At 44.3% G+C, this 24,232-nt stretch overlaps 1 protein-coding gene across 4 annotated transcripts in view; it reads right to left on the bottom strand.

The window, feature by feature from the left end:
* The window catches only part of TENT2 (terminal nucleotidyltransferase 2), a 377,719-nt gene that overhangs the window by 34,497 nt on the left and 318,990 nt on the right, over positions 1-24,232 (bottom strand). For all 4 annotated transcript variants that reach the window (XM_029575592.1, XM_029575578.1, XM_029575585.1 and 1 more), the window contains one exon: positions 11,441-11,532. In XM_029575592.1, coding sequence (XP_029431452.1) covers positions 11,441-11,532 — 92 coding nt within the window. The remainder of the gene's footprint in view (positions 1-11,440; positions 11,533-24,232) is intronic.

Genomic DNA, 24,232 nt, shown 5'->3' with positions numbered 1-24,232 from the left:
TTTAACATTTGATAACAAAATGACCAATTTTCACAATTGCTATAAATTTGTTTTGTGAAATCTTAAAGCAAGTATAATAAGTTCCTAGGACTGAAGCAGACTTCACTACTTGAAAACTTTAATGATTAATACATTAATCTGTGTGAATTACAATTAATCTTTCTTTGTGTTAGTTTATTCCCCCTCCCCATCCCGTTATCACTTAAGATTCTGGGGACAGTCCTCAAGCTGTTGGGAAGGATTGCAGGGATTGAGCCAGTATAAACTCACATACACAGCTTCCTATACAAAGATCAGGATGGGCAGAACCACTGCATAGCCTGAAAGCACCTACCAGCTCAATACCTGCAATCCTTCCCAACATGCTGCCAGTACAGGACCATCTCCAGAAGCTGCAATAATAAGGTCCAGGTAGTGGGAATAATGTCTGTCATGAAAGGATGTGGGGTGAGACAAAGTCCAGGTAGGGACTTGCTAAATGAGAAATGGGGTCCATTGGGTGTGAGTGGGATTGAGTTGGTAAAGCAAGTTTACTTATTGTAAACAGGGTTTTTCATAGATAGTAGGATGAATTAGCCATGACACATGGGTGACTTCATCCAATGGTGCCATATCAGACCCATCTTTCTAGTTCAGTAAAGTTTTACTATAGAGTATGCACAGAAGTTCCTGCATGTCCCTGCCTCGTGTGCCCCTTAGTCTACTGTGCAGCTTAGCTATAGCTAGCTAATCGACTCTCCAGGGAGGCAGGCAGGTATTAAGCATGGCTAATCCATCCTGTCTACAGAGAATCCTATTTATGGTAAGCAAACTTGCTTTCTTTGTTGACTAGCAGGGCTTTATTAGACATAACACACGGGGAATCCCAAACTGACCTGCATAGTAAACATTTAAAAAGCAACCTAGCCCCACTCACTGTGAAGAATGGACTACTGGATAAACAGGCTGCACAAAACTGCTTGTCCAAAGTTACTCTTGTTTCTTGAAAGATTTCCAGATAGTAATGGGATGTGAAGGTGTGAACTGATGACCAAGTTTCAGCTTTGCACATGTCCTCAATTGGGACGGTTCTAAGCTAAGCTACAGAGGCAGACATAGCTCTTACATGATAAGCCTCGACAGTCTGATCTGAAGGCCAGCTAGAGCATAGCAATGTGCAATACAGTTGGCTAGGCAGTTGTAGAATATACATTTGGCAAACAGCTATTCCCAGTCTGTTAATGTCATAAGAAATAAAAAGTTTAGAATCTTGATGATAGGGAGGGCAAATGGCATGCTGGGCAAAACTCGGCTCCCTGCCGACCATTTTCTTCAATGTTACAGACCAGCATAACGTTCGATGCTCAGGATGCCCCTTAGCTCATGGTACCTTGACTGACACCCATTGTACCTTACCCAAAGGCCGGCACTGGATATAGACGCTAATGAACCAATGCTCGTAGCTCGCTGACTTCTAGCTGAAGCGATGTCAACCAGAAACACCACTTTCTATATAAGAAACTAAGGAAGCAGACTCCAGAGGTTCATAGGGACAACACTGACATCCTGTGGCACTGATGGCTTAGCAATTGGAGGTCTCAGATCCTCTGGTATCGGAACTTTGATGCCAGAGGATGGATGGTGCTTAGCTTTACATCTACTTGAGAGCAGTAGACTGAAATGGCAATGAGATGCACACTAACCAATGATATACTGAAGACCAAAGAAGAGAGGGAGAACAAGAACTGAAGTAGATCTTTTGGAGCACAAACAAACATGTTCAAAGAGCCTTCCTGACATCAAGATGAAAAATACTTCCATTTAAAACCATTTGCTCTTTCTGGTAGATGACTTCCTGGCTGAAATCACAATATCTCAACCTCTTTAGATAGAGACAATAAAATTGACCGCTCAACATAAAGTTGAGGGACAGGAGGTTCCCTCCTCTTGAGATAGAGGAGCCAGATCGGATTCCAGGAGGATTGGAGGGTGGACTGAATCTGACGAATTATAAAAAACACAATTGTCTGGGCCAAGCTGGAGTAATAAGAATATGAGGCACTCTGTCGTTGAGTGCCCTCTGCATTGTTTTTGCCATCATCAGAAATGGAGGAAAGCTATACAGATCTGCATCCTACTTTAACAGAGAAAGCATTTAGAACGGATCTGAACTTGCTTTGAAGAATGGAGAAAAATGTATCGACTTTCTAGTTGCTTTTGGACATGGACAGTTTGCATGACGGGCGACCCTAGAGGTTGAACAGTCTGTCTGCTACACCCTTGTCCAGGGACCACTCACGGGGACAAAGAATCCTGGTAGGTGAACAGTCAGCATGTGGGAGATTCTGGGAAGGTAAGCTGGTTGGAGAAAAGCTCTAATTATATGCCTGTTTCTAAATTTTCAGAGATTCCTGGCAGAGGGTCAAGGACCCCATGCCACCTTGTTTGTTCATGTAGAACATTTTCACTTGGCTGTTGGTTTGTATCAACATTCTCTTTCCCCGAAGGAGATGTGAGAATACTCAACACATGTTGAATGGCTTGTAGTTCCAAGAGGCTGATCTGAAATAGACAATCCACTGCTGACCAGATTCATTTCATTTATTAAAACTTTATATCCCGCTTGATAAAACAAGTTACGCAAGCAACAATGATTTCAAAAGAACAATCAAATTTCTAATAAAATAAATACAACATAAAATAATAAAACCCAAACAATACAAAAATATTTTAAGACAAAATAAAATAATTCAAATAAAATAAAACACCAAACAATGCAATAAAAATAAAATCCATATTAAATAACCTTGCAGAGTATTAGAGGTCAATACACCAAAATAGCTGAACAGTGTCAGACAATACTTGGATAAAGGACATGATCGCATGGAGGGAATTCATTTTGAACTTCTCCTGTGACAGGCTTTTAGTTCAGTCTTCATAAATTCAAGATAGGTCTCAATTCCCCTGACGTCTTAGAGATAAGGAAATAGGAATAGAACCAGTAACAAAGGTCTTTGAGGGACAGGCTATTACCTGCTGACTGAGAAGCAATTCCACCTTGAGGCAGACTTAGGTAGAGTGAGAGTGTTCCAGATTGGGAGCCAAATATCTGTGCAGCACTGGAGGATGGGAGAACTGCAAACAGTAACCAGATTCCACAATTCTAAGGACCCAACCGTGCTTAGTAATCTTCCATGAAAAAGTGAATCTTTCCCCCTTCCGGAGGGGTCGTGGTCCAACTGTCAAATCTCATGAAAAACTAGGCTAGATTTGGACTGAGTATGTTGCATGCAGCGCCTTTGTCTGGACATCTCTCATGCCAACGTCCACATACTGGAAATTGCTGTTGTGGTAGTTCAAGTAGTATGGGATACTGCTGAAATTGGCAAAAGGGGTATCTCTGAAAGGAGAAGCATTAAAAAGTGAAGTAAGGACACCTAGATATAGATAGTTGCTTGGGTCCTGTCGATAGAGACTGCATGGCAGAAAGTTGCTCCCTAATGTGGGCAACTGTTTACCTGACCTTGCCTCCAAAGAGGCTGGTTCCTGAAAAAGGGACATCGGCCAACTTGTCATGAACACTTTCACACAAACTACTGGCTGCCAATCAGTTCACCCTGCAAAATCTTTTTTTTTTTTTTTAATTTTTAATTTTAGAAATTTTCAATAAGTCAAACATTTACAAGTCTTAGTAATACGGACAAAATTATTCCTAACACAAATTATTACTACTTTCATATTTCTTTAAACACAAAAATTGAATTAAGGAATATTATTTCCAGGAAATCTAGTAAAGGAAATATAATAATACTATCTGCTCTCTGCACTTATACACTAGTGGAGGTAGATCCATTCTAACTTAGAGCAATATTTCAAAACAATGCTACTAGATATCTGAGAGTAAGGCAGTTTAACACTTTAAATCGCTGAGTCTTTCCTATCCTGGATCTGAAGTCCATTGATGTGTCTGAATGAAATTACCCAGCTGTTCTGGGTCATAGAAGACATATCGATTTCCGGCCAGTCTCATTACACATTTGCATGGGAATCTCAGTATAATCTGGGCTCCATGCATTCTAACTTGTGGAAGCATTGTCAAGAATTTTTTTCTTTTCCTCTGGGTTTCTTTGGAAACGTCTGGATATATCCATATTTTTCGATTTAAATATAGAGCTGACCGATTTTGTAGAAACTTCATTATATTATCTCTGTCCTGAAGCACAGAAAATCTGACCAATAAAGTAACACTTCCTTCTATTTGTTGTTGCTGTGTGGTTTCTAGAAATTCTGTAATATATAATATATTTTCTCCCATTTCCACCTGATTTCCGGAAACTTCCTTTAGGCCGGTCACAAAATAAGCTTTATTTATACTCGGTTGTTCCTCAAACGGGATCTTCAGTACATCTTTAAGGTAATTTTTAAATTGTTCCTTTGGGGAAATCAGTTTGCACTTTGGAAAGTTTAATATCCTGATGTTAACATTCCTCAACTCATTCTCTATTATCTCTAATCTTCTATTTGTGACTGCTTCGCCTTTAATAATTGTATTTTGAATTATCTCAATTTTATTTACTTTCTCTTCCATCTGAGTTGTTTTCTACACTTGTCCGGCCATAGCCATTTTCAGATTATCAGAGGAATCTTGAGTTATTTTTAAGCTTTCTGAGACAGTCATTAGTGAGTTCTGGAGCGTTGAAATGGCAAACCAGAGTGATTCCAGTGTTATACTGTTTGGTTTTTCTAACGGCTTTAATACCGGAAGAGGGACAGTTTGTATTACAATTTTTACATCCTCTGTACCTCTAGTCAATTCCTCGGAGGTTTCCAGGACCATTTCTTCTCCTCCTTCAGCTCCAAGGCTTTCGGGAGGGCATCCCTCCCCCCACTGGGGTGGAAGCTGTTAATGCACCCTCCATGGCCGATATCAAGATCTCCCCTGGTAAGCACACCTCGGGTGTACTCACCCCAATCAACGTCTTCCGTTGCTGGGGAGGTTCTGTGCTTGCAGCTTGTGTCCATGTAGGGGGGGGGGGAGGGGGTCAGCAGAGCTCCAGGGCTCAATGTTGTTTCGCCCGCATGTGACTGTCTGCTCAACGGACATCACTAGCGCGGGTCTCTCTGGATTTCCTGCCGGGGAGTAAAACTCCGAAATTGAAGTTTGAAGCATAGGCGGATTAGGGGCACCCAAGGAAGTCTCCCTAATCTTGCCTTTTCTCTTCGTGTGAAGCATAATGTCCAATTCCCGAGGGAGACAGGTAAAATTTCATAAACTCAATTTCAGGAGCTCCAACTCTGCGTCCTCAGGTCGACGCCATCTTGGATCCACCCCCCCCCCCCCCAACCCTGCAAAATCTGATGGCTGCTGCAGATGATCTAGCTGTGGTATCGAAAGATTCACACACTGAGCAGAATGTCATTTGTGCTCCTCTACATCCAGAAGGACCCACTGATAGCCTACCTGCTCCCCATCCAATGACTACCAGATGTTTTAGCACCATTAAGTTTTGTACCATATAAAATTGGTGGGGTGATGCAGATGTTCAGCACTGAGCTCTGGAAGTCCTTCTTCCCAAAACTGTTCAAGAACTTAGGATCCTTTCCAGGGGTGAGGGGGAAGGGCTGGGTGACAGAAGATTCTAGGCTTCTTATTTTAGTGCTGACTACCACAACTGATTGGGTGTGGTAGCTGGACTAACCCAAACCCCAGCGCCTGCTGTACTCTATTTCAGGTCCAATTTTCTGACTACTGGGGAACAGAAGGCTAGATGCTCCCATATTTGTCGTTTGTAAATACCACAGAATTGAAGAAGACAGGATCGTTGCAGGTTCAGAAGACATTTCTAGGATCCAAAGCAGTGCAAAAACCTTGGTGTGGGAATCTTTTGTTCTTGGATATTAATTACTATTGTTTTGCTCAGGTTGGTCAGGACTTTAGAATATGAGAGGTCTTCTGGTGGTGAGAAATGCTCTGGCAGATCAGGTAGCAAGTCTGAGGGAATCTCTATAGATCCTCTCTCAGAAATGAGATGTGAACGAACACTCTACTCTTACTCCAAAGATGAAGAAGGCAATCAGGCTGGGTTCCTCTCATCTCAGAGGGGAATATTCTTGGGGACTGGAGAGATTCCTCCACAGAGAGGGAAGGTTGATGGCTACTACCAGGACCTCTAATGGGAGCTCCCAAGGTGTACAAGCAAGGATTCCTCCTTGAGAACACAAATCCACCATTCTGGACCAGAGAGGCTGAAAGGTGCCCTCTGTCACTTGCTGCCAATGAGGCAAAGAAATTCTTCACCAAATCTGCTACTTGGTCAATGGGTTGTGTCCTCTAACACAAAATTGGGGAAGAGATATCCTCTATCAGTACGGTGTTATCTTGCAAAGCTCCCAGTGTGCTCCAAGAGGGAGCCCCCTCCTAGGTTAACTCCCCTTGCAGTTACAGAGACCAGAGGCATCATGACACATATTGGATCCAGAGCCTCCAAACAAAGTCCACAACTGATGAGATGAGACTGAGATAAGGACGTTAACCTGGAGGAATTAAGTGTGAGGAATCACTTTCAGAGCCCCTTGAAGACTGATTCTGCCTTGACTGTGTCAAGTGCACCAATGGGAGCCGGTGACTGGTGTGCAGGCTGCGCTAGGGTCTGATGTGTCCATGGATCTGAGGGATATCAAGGCCATGTGCATCAAAGTGAACAGCTGTGTTGGTTGAGTCAACGCCTGTGTCGACAGATGCAGAAAGCAAGGGCTGGTGCATCGATAGCACTGAGTGTGTCAATGAAACTGAATCCAATTTAGGCTCGGCAATGCCAACTGCACCACAGGCTCTAACGCGTGACACTTTTTCTTCTTGGGCACCGATGAAGCCCGCGGGACCTGCATAAAGGGGCTCTCTGACCCCTAATGATGCTTCTGCATCTGGCTCAACCCCTGCACTACGGCAACTCTGGGAAAATGCACTTCAGATGGGGAGCTTTGCTAGAGAAGTTCCTGTTCAACTCAGCACTAAGGGAGCTCAAGGAGGCCCTGTTGCAGGAGGAGGAACAATTCCGGCCTTTTACCGAGCTGTGAAGATCCTTCATCTTCCAGCCCTGTTCCCCCGAGACTTCAGTGACATCCTGCCACAATCATAACAGTTGGCTGCATTATGGTCTGGCCCTAGGCATTTGCAAGAAAAATCATGGCCACCAGTGATTGACATCTTGTGGCCACATGTACAGTCCTTGAAGCCAGACATTCTTTATCCTTTTCTTTTTTTTTTTTTTGGGTAGAACTGAAAAGTGCTGTCAAGGGGCTGCCAAGGTAGTGAGGCAACTCAAAGCAGGTTTCACTAAGCAAAAGATAAACTAGTAAATACCAAAATCAGAGGGTACACATCAGAGTGGAAATGCATATAAAAAGACTGAGGTTAATGAAGTAGTAAGTGCATGGGTACTCCCATAATGCTCAGTAAAGTAAGAGCTTTATGAGCTCAGAGAGATCAGTCTGTTCGGAACTGTCAGATGATGTATCCTGTATGTCATGGCTATTTTATTTGTAAGCATCAAAAGTGCACACAAACTTTACTTGGTCACAGTTTCAATATTCAGTATTTTATTTTTTATTCAATACGGTGACTCCTTGCATTAACACCACAGAATTCAGCCACAAATTTCAGCAGCAATCCCCGACACGGACCCATGTTTCGCCAGTCCGGCTGCTTCGGGGGGAATTTTTAACAATATCTGTGTTATAACCAGTCATACATGTTGTCGCCAGTCCGGCTGCTTCGGGGGGAATTTTTAACAATATCTGTGTTATAACCAGTCATACATGTTGTCACAGATATTGTTAAAAATTCCCCCCCGAAGCAGCTGGACTGGGGAAACATGGGTCCGTGTCGGGGATTGCTGCTAAAATTTGTGGCTGAATTCTGTGGTGTTATTGCAAGGAGTCACCGTATTGAATAAAAAATAAAATACTGAATATTGAAACTGTGACCAAGTAAAGTTTGTGTGCACTTTTGGTGCTTACAATTACTTGTGCAGAGTGCACTTGAGCTTCGGTTCTTGCATGGCTATTTTATTTAACATGTTTTATAATCCACAATCTCCATTAATTGACTGACAAATTCTGCTTGTCAACAGAGAACAGCCTCTCTGAAAATTGCCCACTCTGTTGCAGGTAAAAGTACATGCATCACATCACATGCATATTTTCATCTGCACTGAGTTCAGTGCCAGGAAAAATTGCAGAAATTATTCTAAAGAAACAAACTACAGAACATATAGAAAGTCATGGTTTATGGACACAGTCAACATGGATTTAGCCAAGGGATGTCTTGCCTCACCAATCTGCTACATTTTTTTGAACAGGTTAATAAACATGTGGATAATGATGAGGTGTATATAGTATTTGGATTTTCAGAAAGCATTTGATAGTGCCCTTCATAAGAGACTCCTGAGAAAATTAAAAAGTCATGGGATAGAAGGCAATGTCCAATTGTGGATTGCAAACTAGCTAAAAGATAGGACACAGGAAGATTTAAGTCAGTTTTCTCAATAGAGGAATGTAAAAAGTAAAGTGCTCCAGGGATATGTACTGGGACCGGTGTGTTTTTTTTTGGTTTTTTTTTAACATATTTATAAATGATCTGGAAGAGAAAATGAATGAGGTGATCAAATTTGCAGACAACAAAATCATTCCGTACTGTTAAATCACAAGCGGATTATGAGAAATGGCAGGACCACCATGTGAAATTGGGCATCCAAATGACCAGGGACGGATTGGCCTATCGGGGGATCAGGCATCCCCCGGTGGGCCGGTCGCTCTCGTCACGTGGTCTGCCGAGCACGGCTGTAATAGAGCCGTGCTCGGCAGACCACGTGGTATCTCCTGGGCTGGCCTGGGCGGCGAATCCCTGGGCTGGTCGTCATCAGGAATCCGCCCCTGCAAACGGCAGATGAAATTTAATGTTGGACAAGTGCAAAATGATGCACTTGTCCAACATTACATTTCTCCATTGAGAAAACTGACTTAAATCTTCCTGTGTCCTATCTTTTAGCTAGATTTATCCAGATTTTCAGAATATCCATAATGAAAGTGTGAGATAGCTTTGCATACACTGAAGGTCCAGGGTATGCAAAGCTATCTCATGCATATTCATTGTGGCAATCTTGAAAACTCAACTGGCTAAGTGTGCCTCCAAGAGAGGGTTGGGTTACAGTGCTGAAGTTGCACAATGTTAAATGTTAACACCCAGAAAAGGGATCTAGGCATCGCTGTAGACAATACTTTTAAATCCTTTGCTAATGGTAAAAAAAAAAAAAAAAAAAAAAAAGCTAATATTAGGAATTATTAGAAAAGGAATGGAGAGTGTCATAATTCCTCTGTATCACTCCATTATGAGACTGCATCTAGAGTACTGTGTACAATTGTGGTCACCACATTTAAAAAAAAAAAAAAAAAAAAAAAAAAGGGTATAGCTAAACTGGAAAAGGTACAGAGGAGGGTGACCAAAACAATCAACGGGATGGAACAGCTCCCTTATGAAGAAAGGCTAAAGAAGGGCTGTTCAACTTGGAGAAAAGACAGCTGAGAGGGGATGTGATAGAGGTCTATAAAATAGTGGAGTAGAAGGGGAAAATGTGAGTTGTCTTACTCTGTCAAAAAATACAAATACTCGGGGAAACTCTATGAAGTAGCACATTAAAAATAAATAATTAAGAAAATAATTTTTCACTCAATGCGAAGTTAAGCTGTGGAACTCATTACTGGAGGATATGGTAAAGGCAGTGAGCGTAGTTGGATTTACAAAAAGGGTTTGGACAAGTTCTTGTAGGAAAAGTACATAAACAGTTATTAACCAGTTGAACTTGAAGAAAGCCAACACTTATCTCTGGACATTAACATGTGATCTATCTACCATTAGATTCTTCCAGGTACTTGTGACCTGAATTGGTCACTGTTGAAAACAGGATACTGGGCTTGATGGACCCTCAGTCTGACCCAGTATGGCAATTCTTATGTTCTCAAAGGTTAGATCAAGTGGGAGAAGGCAGCACATATTTGCATTTTCAAAAATATGTATGTTATTTTAGTTGGTAAAGGTACCCACAGGAAAAAAAAGGTGCAAGTGTGTGCAGATACTTTTTCAGTAGGCAATTTTTAATGTGAAAGTAGGTAGGTACTTTCCTGTTGAAAACAGAGGCAAAAATGCAGCTAAAACATACACAGACTTTGCAACAATGTGGGTAATGTGAAAAATGCCCGCTAAATCATCTGTAGCAATGAGTGATGGGTTGTCTAAATTCTCTTTTTAGCGCTGAATCCTTAGATAAGGTTGGGCTGCAGAAGGTGTAGGGAGGTCTCTAAGGTTTGGCAGCAATTGGCTAAAGGAGATTGGGCCACAAATGATGGAAGGAGCCCTTGGAGCTGTCTGCAGTTGTGCTTTAAGCATGTGCAGTTTGTGCTTTGGTGAATTGCACTTAAGTGATGGGCAGGTCTCATTGCCTAGGAGAACTTTCTAGGTATGATAGGTGACTCAGTGCTCCATTACACATATAGCTGGGATAAATGCATTTGAAATTCTCAGGGACTGCATTTCAAACTCATTTGAAGGAAAGTTAAATGGATACAATAGGATGACAGTCTTAAAGCGCCTTTAATGTCTATTATGCATGGCCTGTGAAGATGTCACAGCACAGAGCTTCATGGAGTATGTATGAATATTAGGCATAGGATGTTTATATGCATAATATACATATGCCACCTAAAGTTCTGTGATGAGAGCATATCTAAAACAAATGGAAGGAAGTATTTTTCACTTAGAGTACAATCAAGCTATGGCATCTGGTCAACAGATTGTTAACATAGTAGGGTTCAAAGGAGGGCTGGACAAGTTCCTGAAGGAAAAGTCCACAAACAATTATTAGCCAGGTGGATCTGGGAAAGCCAGTATTTATCTGGGAACTGCAAGAAATAGATTAACTAACAGTTTTTAAATTATTTATGTATCTTTTGTTACTCACTCAGATTTGTGGATCAGCAGGCTATATATTGTTCAAATAAATAATATTGGGGATCTGATTGGCCTCTGTCGGAGACAGGATGCTGTGTTAAATGGACTTTGGTCTGACCTAGCGCAGCACTTCTTAATGTTTTTATCACAAGCAAAGCAGTACAGGCATTACACGCTTTCAGACTGAACGGGTCACCCTACTGTCTCCTAATTTGTTCTTCTTTAAATTGTATTTCCTGGTCAAAGTATTAGAAAATTATCAAAATACCAGACTTTAAACATGATCATTTTATATTTTGCAGTATGTGGAACTATTCCACTAAATCTACACATAGCTCAAATAGGTTCAAGGACTTAAAAAGAAAAAAAGAAAAAGTCATTAACCAATAATCATTTCAAACAATCGTGGAAAAAATGTTTTCTGTATATTAAATGACAATATAATATTAAGTTTACCTTCCACACAAATGAATTTGTGCCGCCACTCAATATCATCTGGTCTTGGAACAGCTTTGGCCTCACGAACTGAAATCATCATTTTGCTCCAACTAAAGAAAGGAAAGAAAAAAGTGTCTAAAATTACTGTAAAATGTAACATTAGTGAGACTTGGTTCTTTACCAACAAAAAAAGAACATCTGACGCATGGGACTGCGAGCTGTCTATTTATTTATAACTTTTATATACCGACATTCCTGTATAAAATACAAATCACACCGGTTTACAATAAAACATAACTTTGCCTGTGAGCGTTACATAGAACAATCAACAAATTATACTAAAAAGCATACATTACCTTTGTCAGAAATGTAAAACAATTATAAAGAAGAAATTGTTAACAAGGGATAAAAGATAACAAGGGGAATATTTAAAACTAGGGGATGCACGAAGGGGTGCACAAAGGGGAATGCCCCTTCGGCGTGCGACGCATGGTGCGCGGTGCCTGCTGGCTTGGCGCTTTTAACGGATCAGTTCCGTGAGCGATGACATCGGGGGAGGGGCGGGTCCCTCAGACCTTTTATTCTTTTCAAATTCATCATCTCTTCCCAGTTTCAGCGCTGCTTTTTTTCTTTTTTCAATTTTTTTTGTCTTTTTTACCTCAGATGTAATCAGGTGTTTTCCAGATAGTGGCCAGCCCCCCCCCCTCAGCGGCGCCTGCTGGCTTGGTGCTTTTAACGGATCAGTTCCGTGAGCGATGATGTCAGGGGAGGGGTGGGTCCCTCAGACCTTTTATTCTTTTCAAATTCATCATCTCTTCCCAGTTTCAGCGCTGCTTTTTTTCTTTTTTCAATTTTTTTTGTCTTTTTTACCTCAGATGTAATCAGGTGTTTTCCAGATAGTGGCCAGCCCCCCCCCCTCAGCGGCGCCTGCTGGCTTGGTGCTTTTAACGGATCAGTTCCGTGAGCGATGATGTCAGGGGAGGGGTGGGTCCCTCAGACCTTTTATTCTTTTCAAATTCGTCATCTCTTCCCAGTTTCAGCGCTGCTTTTTTTCTTTTTTCAATTTTTTTTGTCTTTTTTACCTCAGATGTAATCAGGTGTTTTCCAGATAGTGGCCAGCTCTCCCCCTCAGCGGCGCCTGCTGGCTTGTCGCTTTAACGGATCAGTTCCGTGAGCGATGATGTCAGGGGAGGGGTGGGTCCCTCAGACCTTTTATTCTTTTCAAATTCGTCATCTCTTCCCAGTTTCAGCGCTGCTTTTTTTCTTTTTTCAATTTTTTTTGTCTTTTTTACCTCAGATGTAATCAGGTGTTTTCCAGATAGTGGCCAGCTCTCCCCCTCAGCGGCGCCTGCTGGCTTGTCGCTTTAACGGATCAGTTCCATGAGCGATGACGTCGGGGGAGGGGCGGGTCCCTCAGACCTTTTATTCTTTTCAAATTCATCATCTCTTCCCAGTTTCAGTGCTGCTTTTTTTCTTTTTTCAATTTTTTTGTCTTTTTTACCTCAGATGTAGAGCTTATACCTTCGAGAAGCAACCCTTTTTGAATCAGCAAGAGATGGTCATTTCTAATATACCGATTATAAAACCTACTTGTTGAGAAATCAATTATATTTGTTATTTTTTAAAGCAAGGGAAACTGTTTGTAAACCATGTTACTGAACCAGACTTTGTACTTATGCTGAATCTGTTAACATTTTAAAGTGCTTCAACCCAACAATACTTGACTGAAAGATTCCACAATTTAGCAACTTATTTATTTTATTTCTTCAATTTACTATGTTATGTCACCAAACCTCATTACATTTTACTGTTTCCTTGAGCAGCTGCACAAAGGAAAAAGCAAACCTGAGCGCTGTTAAGACTTAGGGAAAAACATTCTGAAGTTGCTTCCTAATGTCTACTTGTTCATGCCCATTAGGTCCCCTGCTTCTTTTTTTTTTTTTTAATTCATACTTTATTAGGTTTCTTAAACATTTATACAAATGCAAAAAAGAAATAAGAAAATGATTGATTTACATCATCAATAAACCTGAGGTAATACTTTCACAATTAATATAATGTAAACTCAAATACTACAGTCCAGTTTATAGGGGAGCCATCCAAGGTAATAAACAAAAAAGAAAATCATTCATATCAACATGAACAATTCTAGGAGAAAATTCTTCTTTTAACTACCAATTTTATCCTATATCAGAGGGTTGCTACTATGCCTTATCCACCCTTATCAACAAGAAAAACTTCAAGGTGGGAAGGTTCTGAAAAGACAAATTTGTTTTTTTGGAAGGTAATCAAACATTTACAGGGAAATTCGAGATAAAAAGTGGCCCCAAGGGTCAAAACTCTCTGTCTCAATGTTAAGAACTGTTTCCGCCTTGATTGTGTATCTTTGGAAACATCTGGGAAAACTTGGATTCTCTGGCCACAAAAATTAAATGCTTTATTTCTAAAATATTTTTGAAGCACAAGATTTTTCTCGTTCCAAACTAAAAACCACTAATAATGTGGCTCTAGTTTGGATATCATCTACTGAAGCTTCTAGAAACGCTGTTAAATTAGGGCTATCGGTAGATAAAACATCTATATCCCCTTCTGAAGCCAATACATCTCTTAGTTGGTATATAATACAATTTAGAAATAGTTAACTCTTTAGTAATGCCCAATATTTCCTTAACATATTTGTTAAACAATTCTTGGGCTGATAGTAATCTTATATTTGGGAAATTTAAGAATCTTAAATTTTTCCTTCTCATTGTATTCTCAAGACCCTCTAATTTTTTATATACAACTAGTGAGTCTTTCATAAAAGTAGCCCCAGTAGATTGCAATGTTGTTATCTGGGAAATAGTTGTTTCACTTATTGTCTCCAATTGTGTAATTCGTTTACTGTGATCTTCCAGCTTTATCCTGGTTTCCACAGCCAAATTGGTGGATTGGGCCATGGCCAAAGATAACATCTTTTCCTTCTTAGTAACCGCCCTCCATATGTCTGCTAAAGTGATATTCTCAGAGTTACTTGTTACAACATTCAGATCTAAACCATCGGACGTTTTATATCCATTCACATTTAAAGAACAAGTCTCATCCTGAATCACTGGCAGATTTATTTATTTTATTTATTTATTTAACGTTTTTTATATACCGACATTCATCAGTGATATCACATCGGTTCACAGCGTAACATAAACTAGTGCCTGGGGTGGCGCTTTACATCGAACAAGTTTAACATAAAACAAATATAACATAATAACATGGGGGTGATTAAAAGGAGGGGGAAATATAGAGATGAACATAAAATAAATATAACATATTAACAAGAGAGTAAATGAGAGGGGGGGGAAATGTGAAGGAGAATTAAGTATTAAGTTAATTCTTAAATTATTGTAAGCAAGGGTCGTAAGTATTTACAAGATGTACAATGATAGGGAATAACAAAATATATGATTTGTGAAAAAAAGGGGTGAGAGGGAAGAGAGGGGAAGGGGGGAAGAAGGGATAGGAGGGGGTAAGGGTGACACTATAGTGAGAGGGGGGAAGTAAGGTGTAAATATATATATATATATATATATTTTTTTTTTAAATATTTTTATTATTATTTTTTTTTTTTTTTTTAAGAGAAAGCGAGGTCTTGAGGGGAACATAGATGAGGGCGAGGAACAAATTACGTGTATGCTTTAGAGAAGAGCCAGGTCTTAAGCTTTCGTTTGAAGGTTTTTAGGCATTCTTCTTGTCGTAGTTCGACTGGCATTGTGTTCCAGAGGGTTGGCCCAGCGATTGATATAGCACGTGTTCTAGTGGAGGTAAGTTTGTAGAATTTGGGCGACATGGTGAGCATGGTAGCGAGATGATTGTGTCTAGTGGGTTTATTAGATTGGTGAAATCGGAATGTGTCATTAAACCAATTCATTTCAGGATTGTATAAGGCCTTATGAACGAGAGAGAGAGCCTTATATTGTATGCGGGAAGCTATAGGAAGCCAATGCAGATCTTTCAGGACTGGGGTGATATGGTCATGTCTGTGTGAGTTGGTCAAAATCCGGGCTGTTGTGTTTTGCAATATTTGGATGGGGTGGATAGCGTTATTCGGTAAGCCGAGGAGGAGGGAATTACAGTAGTCGGTTTTAGCAAAAATAATTGTTTGTAGAACAGTACGGAAGTCTGGGGGATGAAGTAGGGGTTTAAGTTTCTTAAGAGTGTGAAGTTTAAAGAAACCATCCTTTAGTATATTACTGATGAATTTCTTCAGCGTGAAGTGACCATCGAGAGTGATTCCCAGATCACGGACTTGTTGGGCAAATAGGAGATGTGATATAGCGTAGGAGTTCAGTTGGTTTTGTGGTGAGATTAGCATGATTTCAGTTTTAGATGTATTAAGAGCTAAGTGTATGGAAGATAGGAGATTGCTTATGGATTGGAGGGTGTCCTTCCAGATATCCATAGTTTTTGAGAGAGAGTCAGTGATGGGGATGAGCAACTGAACATCGTCAGCATAGATATAATGAGGGAGATTGAGACTTGAAAGGAGGTAACAGAGGGGAAGGATGTAGATATTGAAAAGGGTTGAGGAGAGTGATGAGCCTTGTGGGACACCCTGTTTGAGGGGGATGGCCTTAGATACATGATTTCCTAGCTGAATTTTGAAATTTCTATTACTAAGATAGGAGTTGAACCAATTGAGGGCAACCCCTGTGATGCCAATTTCAGTTAATCGCTGTAGGAGAATGGAGTGGCTGATGGTATCGAATGCAGAAGAGATATCAAGAAAGGCAAGGATATAAGATTGACCTTTCTCGAATCCTTTGAGAATATGATCTGACAAGGAGAGTAGCAGAGTCTCCGTGCTGTGTAATTTCCGAAAACCGTATTGGGCAGGGGCAAGAATGTGGTTATCCTCGAGGTATTCTGTGAGTTGTTTATTGACAGTTTTTTCAAGGAGTTTAGAAATGAAAGGTAAATTGGAAATGGGGCGGTAATTAGCTAGATCAGCGGGGTCTAGTTTGGGTTTTTTTAGAATAGGCTTGACGATTGCCTGTTTGAGGGGGGCAGGTACCTGTCCGGAATTAATGGACAGGTTGATGATATTTGTTAAGGGTTTAGCAATAAGGTTAGGTATTGAGAGAAGATGTTTAGTAGGAATGGTATCAGATGGGTGGGTGGAGGGTTTGGCTTTTTTAATAAGAATTTCTATTTCAAGTGTAGAAGTGCGGTCAAGAGAGGAGAGAGTTTTAGTATTGTCACTGGTCCTTATTTGGTTGAGGTCGGGTTCAGATTGTTTGATGGGAATGGAAGGTGCAATGGTGAATTTGGATAACAGTTTGTCTATTTTGGTTTGGAAAAAAGTGGCAAGTTCTTCACATTTGGATTTAGCTACATCATCAGGGATGTCGGCTGCTGCTGACTTGGTAAGGGAATTAACGTACTCGTATAACACTTTAGGATTGTATTGGAATTGGTGTATCTTGTTAGCAAAGAAATCTCGTTTCGTTGTGTTAAGTTTTTCTCTATACAGATGTAATGAGGATTTAAATTGTGCCTGGTGTTTATGTGAAGGATCATTGCGCCAGATCTTTTCAGATTTTCGAAGGTGTTGTTTGAGATTTTTTAGTTCTTGGGAGTACCAAGGTTTCTTTTTGTTGTTGTTTTGTGAGCAGATGAGTTTGGCTTGTAGGGGGCACGTAGAATTGGCTATATTATTGGTGATGTCGTACCAAGAGGCAAGTGCGGTGTCAGCATTTGAGAGGTCTAGGAGATCAAGGTTGTTTGAGACTGCTGCGATAAGGTCATCTCTGGTACAGTTTTTTCTGTAGTGGATAGTTTTATTTGTGTTATTTGTGTTATTGTGTTATTGTGTTATTGTGACATGTGGGTATCTTGATTGAGAGGGATGCATTGATGAGGTGATGATCTGACCAGGGGATGGGTGTGTTGGAGGGAGGGTCGGTTTGAATGAGGGCGTTAGTGAAGAGAAGATCGAGGGTGTGGCCTGCCTTGTGAGTAGGGAAATCAATGGATTGCTTGTAACCTAGGGCATTTAGAGAATCGAGTATGGCATCACATGATGGGGTCCGGGGGGAGCTATCGACATGCAAATTGAAGTCACCTAGAATGATTGCTGGGGTGTCAATGGAGATGTTTTTTGCGATGTATTCTATGAGGAGTGACGGATTGCTATGTAAGATTCCTGGGGGGGCATAGACAAGGCAGATTTGTAAAGATGGGGATTTGAAGAGTCCTATTTCAATTTTTGGGGGGGGAGGGATGGGGTGGAGTATCATGTTGAATTTTTTCTTTATGGTTAAAAGTAAACCACCTCCTTTCTTTTTTGGCCTGGGGATGGAAAAGATGTCATATGTATCGGATGGGAGCTGATTTAAGAGAACTGTATCAGAGTCCTTTAGCCAGGACTCAGTTATGGCACAGATATCTGGATTTTGGTCTATGAGTAGGTCACTGAGCAGGGGGGTTTTTTTGTTAAGTGACTGGGCATTGAGGAGAACAAGAGAGAGAGCAGTAAGGCCAATGATTTGGGTGAGAGGGGGGGGAGATCATGGAAGGGAGAATGGTTCTTAGGTGTGAGTGGTGTCGTGGGTATAGGGGAAAGTTGGGCCTACATTTGTTGTATTTGAGAATGGTGATCCGGTGTTGATGCATATTGTAAGAGTGGGATATTAGAAAGTAGTATGTAAGTGGAATTGGGTAAAGGTGATAATATGAGGGGGATCTTATCAGTCAGGTTATAGAATGCACTGATGGAGAAGAAAGAGTTGACTTGAGGTGAGGACCTGGGAGCGTATTAGGGTGCTGAACTACGGGGCTGCTCAAAGGGGATTGGTAATGTTTGATAGAGAGATCCAATGTATAGAGGGAGTGGGAAGGGAGGATACGTAGGTGCACAGTAAAAGACAGAGTACGGTGGTAGAGAGGTACACGGTAATTATCAATACTATAATAGTGGTTATAAAGACACAGCGAATTATCAAATACAGTAGATATCAAATCAGATCAAATGCACTGCTATCATCAATTCCAGTAGTTGAACAGGCAGGGACAGGGCGGGAATAAAGGTGAATCACAAAGTAGGAAGCACCAATGGTTTTAATTCCCAGTAAGAGTGACGGCTGGCATATGGCGTCAGAACCCTCTTGCACTGTAAACGAAGGGGTTTTACTTTACAGAGTAAGGCGCTTCCTACTGAATACTACTACTATGTCCTTTACCTGCTGCTGGGCAGCGATGCCGAGGGGGCTGTCCAGGATATGGTTCTCACATTCTTGTGAAGGGTATTGAAGAAGTTGACTTGAGGTGAGCACCTGGGAGCGTTTTGCGGTGCTGCACTTCGGGGCTGCTCGAAGGGGCGCTCAAAGGGGCAGGCCCCTTTGTTGCGCTCCTTCGACGCGCGACGCTCGGTGCGCGGCGCCGGAGCTGGATGCAGAATTTAAAGGGCCTCTGTTCCCTTCTCTATTGGCTGCTGAGCCGCTGAGGTAGGAGGGCGGGCCTTGTCTGATCGGGGCGGCGGCAGGGCGGCGCTATCGGCAGCGTGGTCGGGCTCGGACCCAGCGAGGGCAAGAGGGATTTCTAGGCCTTACCCCGGTGGGTCTGAGGCGCCGATCGCGCAGGCCTTCCCACGAGCCGACTGCCGCGTTGAAGAGGAGGATCGCCGGAGCCAGACACCACGTTTGTGGAGAAGAGGATTCACCGGAGCTGGATGCAGAATTTAAAGGGCCTCTGATCCCTTCTCTATTGGCTGCTGAGCCGCTGAGGTAGGAGGTAGGAGGGCGGGCCTTGTCTGATCGGGGCGGCGGCAGGGCGGCGCTATCGGCAGCGTGGTCGGGCTCGGACCCAGCGAGGGCAAGAGGGATTTCTAGGCCTTACCCCGGTGGGTCTGAGGCGCCGATCGCGCAGGCCTTCCCACGAGCCGACTGCCGCGTTGAAGAGGAGGATCGCCGGAGCCAGACACCGCGTTTGTGGAGAAGAGGATTCACCGGAGCTGGATGCAGAATTTAAAGGGCCTCTGTTCCCTTCTCTATTGGCTGCTGAGCCGCTGAGGTAGGAGGGCGGGCCTTGTCTGATCGGGGCGGCGGCAGGGCGGCGCTATCGGCAGCGTGGTCGGGCTCGGACCCAGCGAGGGCAAGAGGGATTTCTAGGCCTTACCCCGGTGGGTCTGAGGCGCCGATCGCGCAGGCCTTCCCACGAGCCGACTGCCGCGTTGAAGAGGAGGATCGCCGGAGCCAGACACCGCGTTTGTGGAGAAGAGGATTCACCGGAGCTGGATGCAGAATTTAAAGGGCCTCTGTTCCCTTCTCTATTGGCTGCTGAGCCGCTGAGGTAGGAGGTAGGAGGGCGGGCCTTGTCTGATCGGGGCGGCGGCAGGGCGGTGCTATCGGCAGCGTGGTCGGGCTCGGACCCAGCGAGGGCAAGAGGGATTTCTAGGCCTTACCCCGGTGGGTCTGAGGCGCCGATCGCGCAGGCCTTCCCACGAGCCGACTGCCGCGTTGAAGAGGAGGATCGCCGGAGCCAGACACCGCGTTTGTGGAGAAGAGGATTCACCGGAGCTGGATGCAGAATTTAAAGGGCCTCTGATCCCTTCTCTATTGGCTGCTGAGCCGCTGAGGTAGGAGGTAGGAGGGCGGGCCTTGTCTGATCGGGGCGGCGGCAGGGCGGCGCTATCGGCAGCGTGGTCGGGCTCGGACCCAGCGAGGGCAAGAGGGATTTCTAGGCCTTACCCCGGTGGGTCTGAGGCGCCGATCGCGCAGGCCTTCCCACGAGCCGACTGCCGTGTTGAAGAGGAGGATCGCCGGAGCCAGACACCGCGTTTGTGGAGAAGAGGATTCACCGGAGCTGGATGCAGAATTTAAAGGGCCTCTGTTCCCTTCTCTATTGGCTGCTGAGCCGCTGAGGTAGGAGGTAGGAGGGCGGGCCTTGTCTGATCGGGGCGGCGGCGGGGCGGCAGGGCGGCGGCAGGGCGGCGCTATCTGAGATCAGATGATGTTAAAAACTCTACTTCAGGGGCTTTTATATTATTAGCCCCATTACTCCCAGAGGAGATATTAGGATTCTGGTATGTGGCAGGACGGACTGAGGCTCCAGACGAGAATGAAATATCCGGGATAACCTCCCTTGAGGTTTGACTCACCCTCCTGATGAGATGTTGGTCCATTGGTCCGGTTACTTCTTTCCTAGTTGATGTAGAAACTAGGGATGTGAATCGTTTTAGGACGATTAAAATTATCGTCCGATAATTTTAATATCGTCTTAAACCGTTATGGAACACAATACAATACAGATTCTAACGATTTATCGTTATAAATCGTTAGAATCGTGAGCCGGCACACTAAAACCCCCTAAAACCCACCCCCGACCCTTTAAATTAAATCCCCCACCCTCCCGAACCCCCCCCCCCCCAATAACTTAAATAACCTGCGGGTCCAGCGGCGGTCCGGAACGGCAGCGGTCCGGAACGGGCTCCTGCTCCTGAATCTTGTCGTCTTCAGCCGGCGCCATTTTCCAAAATGGCGCCGAAAAATGGCGGCGGCCATAGACGAAAAAGATTGGACGGCAGGAGGTCCTTCCGGACCCCCGCTGGACTTTTGGCAAGTCTCGTGGGGGTCAGGAGGCCCCCCACAAGCTGGCCAAAAGTTCCTGGAGGTCCAGCGGGGGTCAGGGAGCGATTTCCCGCCGCGAATCGTTTTTGTACGGAAAATGGCGCCGGCAGGAGATCGACTGCAGGAGGTCGTTCAGCGAGGCGCCGGAACCCTCGCTGAACGACCTCCTGCAGTCGATCTCCTGCCGGCGCCATTTTCCGTACGAAAACGATTCGCGGCGGGAAATCGCTCCCTGACCCCCGCTGGACCTCCAGGAACTTTTGGCCAGCTTGTGGGGGGCCTCCTGACCCCCACGAGACTTGCCAAAAGTCCAGCGGGGGTCCGGAAGGACCTCCTGCCGTCCAATCTTTTTCGTCTATGGCCGCCGCCATTTTTCGGCGCCATTTTGGAAAATGGCGCCGGCTGAAGACGACAAGATTCAGGAGCAGGAGCCCGTTCCGGACCGCTGCCGTTCCGGACCGCCGCTGGACCCGCAGGTTATTTAAGTTATTTGGGGGGGGGTTCGGGAGGGTGGGGGATTTAATTTAAAGGGTCGGGGGTGGGTTTTAGGGGGTTTTAATGTGCCGGTTTTTCGATTTTTAACGATTTTTCACGATATTTTACCCACCCAAACGGCAACAATACGATTCCCTCCCCCTCCCAGCCGAAATCGATCGTTAAGACGATCGAGGACACGATTCACATCCCTAGTAGAAACCACCATCCTCGCCTTCCTCTTTTTTCCCCATTAATTCCACTCTTCAACAATGAGAGCTTGCTTCCAACAAATTCTCTCCCAGGGGCGCGCCCCTTTGGCGCGCGGCTTCGGCAGCGCACTGGTGGCTGCGCGCCGCTGCACTCAGATTTAAATAAGTGCAGCCAGCGCCTCGATGACGTCAGAGGTAGGCGGGATCGGGTTGCTGTCCTCCGTCTCTCTGTCCTCCTCGGCCGTGCGGCTCCCAGCGCGGCTGTTTCAAAAAACAGCGCGCCTCTCCTCAAGCAGGGCTCCCACCCCCTGCTTCTTATTTATCTCAAACACAGACAATGGATGACTATACAAACTGGTATATTTGTAAAATTAGTGTTCACTTGTGAAATCTTACTAAAACAGCAGTACACTAATTTTCCAAATAAAATTATGGCACTAGTATCAGACATGCCTCCAAAATAAACCATAGCCTAACCCCCCTCCCTCTGTTCAACTACATATTGTTAGGGCAAAGAGCAAAGAACAGTATATTCTCTGGTGATATTTTGATGTTACAAAATCCCTCCTCAAGATTTTACACACAAACATACAGGCCGATGGAGCGCACTGTTAACCTGCTCTTGGACGCGCGTTTTCCCTTACCCCTTATGCAGTAAGGGGCGGAAAACGTGCGTCCAACCCGTGGCACCTAATAGGGCCCTCAACATGCAAATGCATGTTGAGGGCCCTATTAGGTATTTCCGCGCGATACAGAAAGTAAAATCTGCAGCCAAGCCACACATTTTACTTTAAGAAATTAGAGCCTACCCAAAGGTAGGCGCTAGTTTCTGCAGGCACCAGGAAAGTGCACAGAAAAGCAGTAAAAACTAGGGATGTGAATCGTTTGACGATTTAAAAAAATCGTCAGATATTTTTTAAATCGTCAAAAATCGTTAGAGTCGCGATACAATAGAAATTCCCCCGATTTATTGTGAAAAATCGTAAATCGGGGGAGGGCGGGAAAACCGGCACACCAAAACAACCCCTAAACCCACCCCGACCCTTTAAAACAAATCCCCCACCCTCCCGAACCCCCCCAAAATGTTTTAAATTACCTGGTTCTCCAGTGGGGGGGTCCCGGTGCGATCTCCCGCTCTCGGGCCATCAGCGCCATTTTGGCTACCACTAATATAAATGGCGCCGATGGCCCGATAAAAAAACCCACCCCGACCCTTTAAAATTACCCCCTTAGCCTCCCCCACTCTCCCACCCCCCCCAAACTTTTTACACATACCTAGTGGTCCAGGGGGGCCGCGGGGAGCGATCTCCTGTTCCTAGGCCATCGGCTGCGCTAAAAAAAAAAAATGGCGCCGATGGCCCTTTGCCCTTACCATGTGACAGGGCAAAGGTAGCGCCGGCACCATTTTGAATATTGGCAATACGGCCTGAGTGCAGGAGATCGCTCCCGGACCCCCGCTGGACCCCCAGGGACTTTTGGCCAGCTTGGGGGGGCCTCCTGACTTGACATAGTGAGGGCAAAAGTAGCGCCGGCGCCATTTTGAATACTGGCAATACGGCCCGAGTGCAAGAGGTCGCTCCCAGACCCCCGCTGGACTTTTGGCAAGTCTTGTGGGGGTCAGGAGGCCCCCCCCCCCAAGCTGGCCAAAAGTCCCTGGGGGTCCAGCGGGGGTCCGGGAGCGATCTCCTGCACTCAGGCCGTATTGCCAATATTCAAAATGGCGCCGGCGCTACCTTTGCCCTGTCACATGGTAAGGACAAAGGGCCATCGGCGCCATTTTTATTTTAGCGCAGCCGATGGCCTGGGAACGGGAGATCGCTCCCCGCGGCCCCCCTGGACCACCAGGTATGTGTAAAAAGTTTGGGGGGGGGGTTGGGAGAGTGGGGGAGGCTAAGGGGGTAATTTTAAAGGGTCGGGGTGGTTTTTTTTTTTTTTTTTATTGGTGCGGGCCTCACTAAAAAAAATTTGTGATGTGAATTGGAATCGGAACTGATCCCTATTCACATCTTTAACGATCAGATTCCCCCCCCAGCCGAACCCGATCGTTAAAACGATCGGGCACACGATTCACATCCCTAGTAAAAACTGCTTTTCTGTGCACCCTCCAACTTAATATCATGGCGATATTAAGTCGGAGGTCCCGAAGGGTAAAAAAAAGTAAAAGAAAAAAAAATTTAAAATGGGCCGGTGGCTGTCTGGTCGAAAACCGGACGCTCAATTTTGCTGGCGTCTGGTTTCCGAGCCCGTGGCTGTCAATGGGCTCGAGAACAGACACCGGCAAAATTGAGCGTCGGCTGTCAAACCCGCTGACAGCCACCGCTCCGGGCTAAAAGGAGGCGCTACGGACGAGCTAGTGTCCCTAGTGCCTCCTTTTGCCTGTTTCTACCGCACCACCTAATTTAAATACTGAATTGCGTGCACCAGGAGAGCGGGCGTTTGTCCGCTCTCCCGCAGACTTTACTGAATCGGCCTGATAGAAAGCACCAAAAAAAAGTAGCAAAACATGATATACATATTTATTTATA

The sequence above is a fragment of the Rhinatrema bivittatum genome, chromosome 1, assembly GCF_901001135.1.
Source record: "Rhinatrema bivittatum chromosome 1, aRhiBiv1.1, whole genome shotgun sequence".
Classification (NCBI taxonomy): domain Eukaryota; kingdom Metazoa; phylum Chordata; class Amphibia; order Gymnophiona; family Rhinatrematidae; genus Rhinatrema; species Rhinatrema bivittatum.
This window is presented reverse-complemented; position numbering and strand designations above follow the sequence as displayed.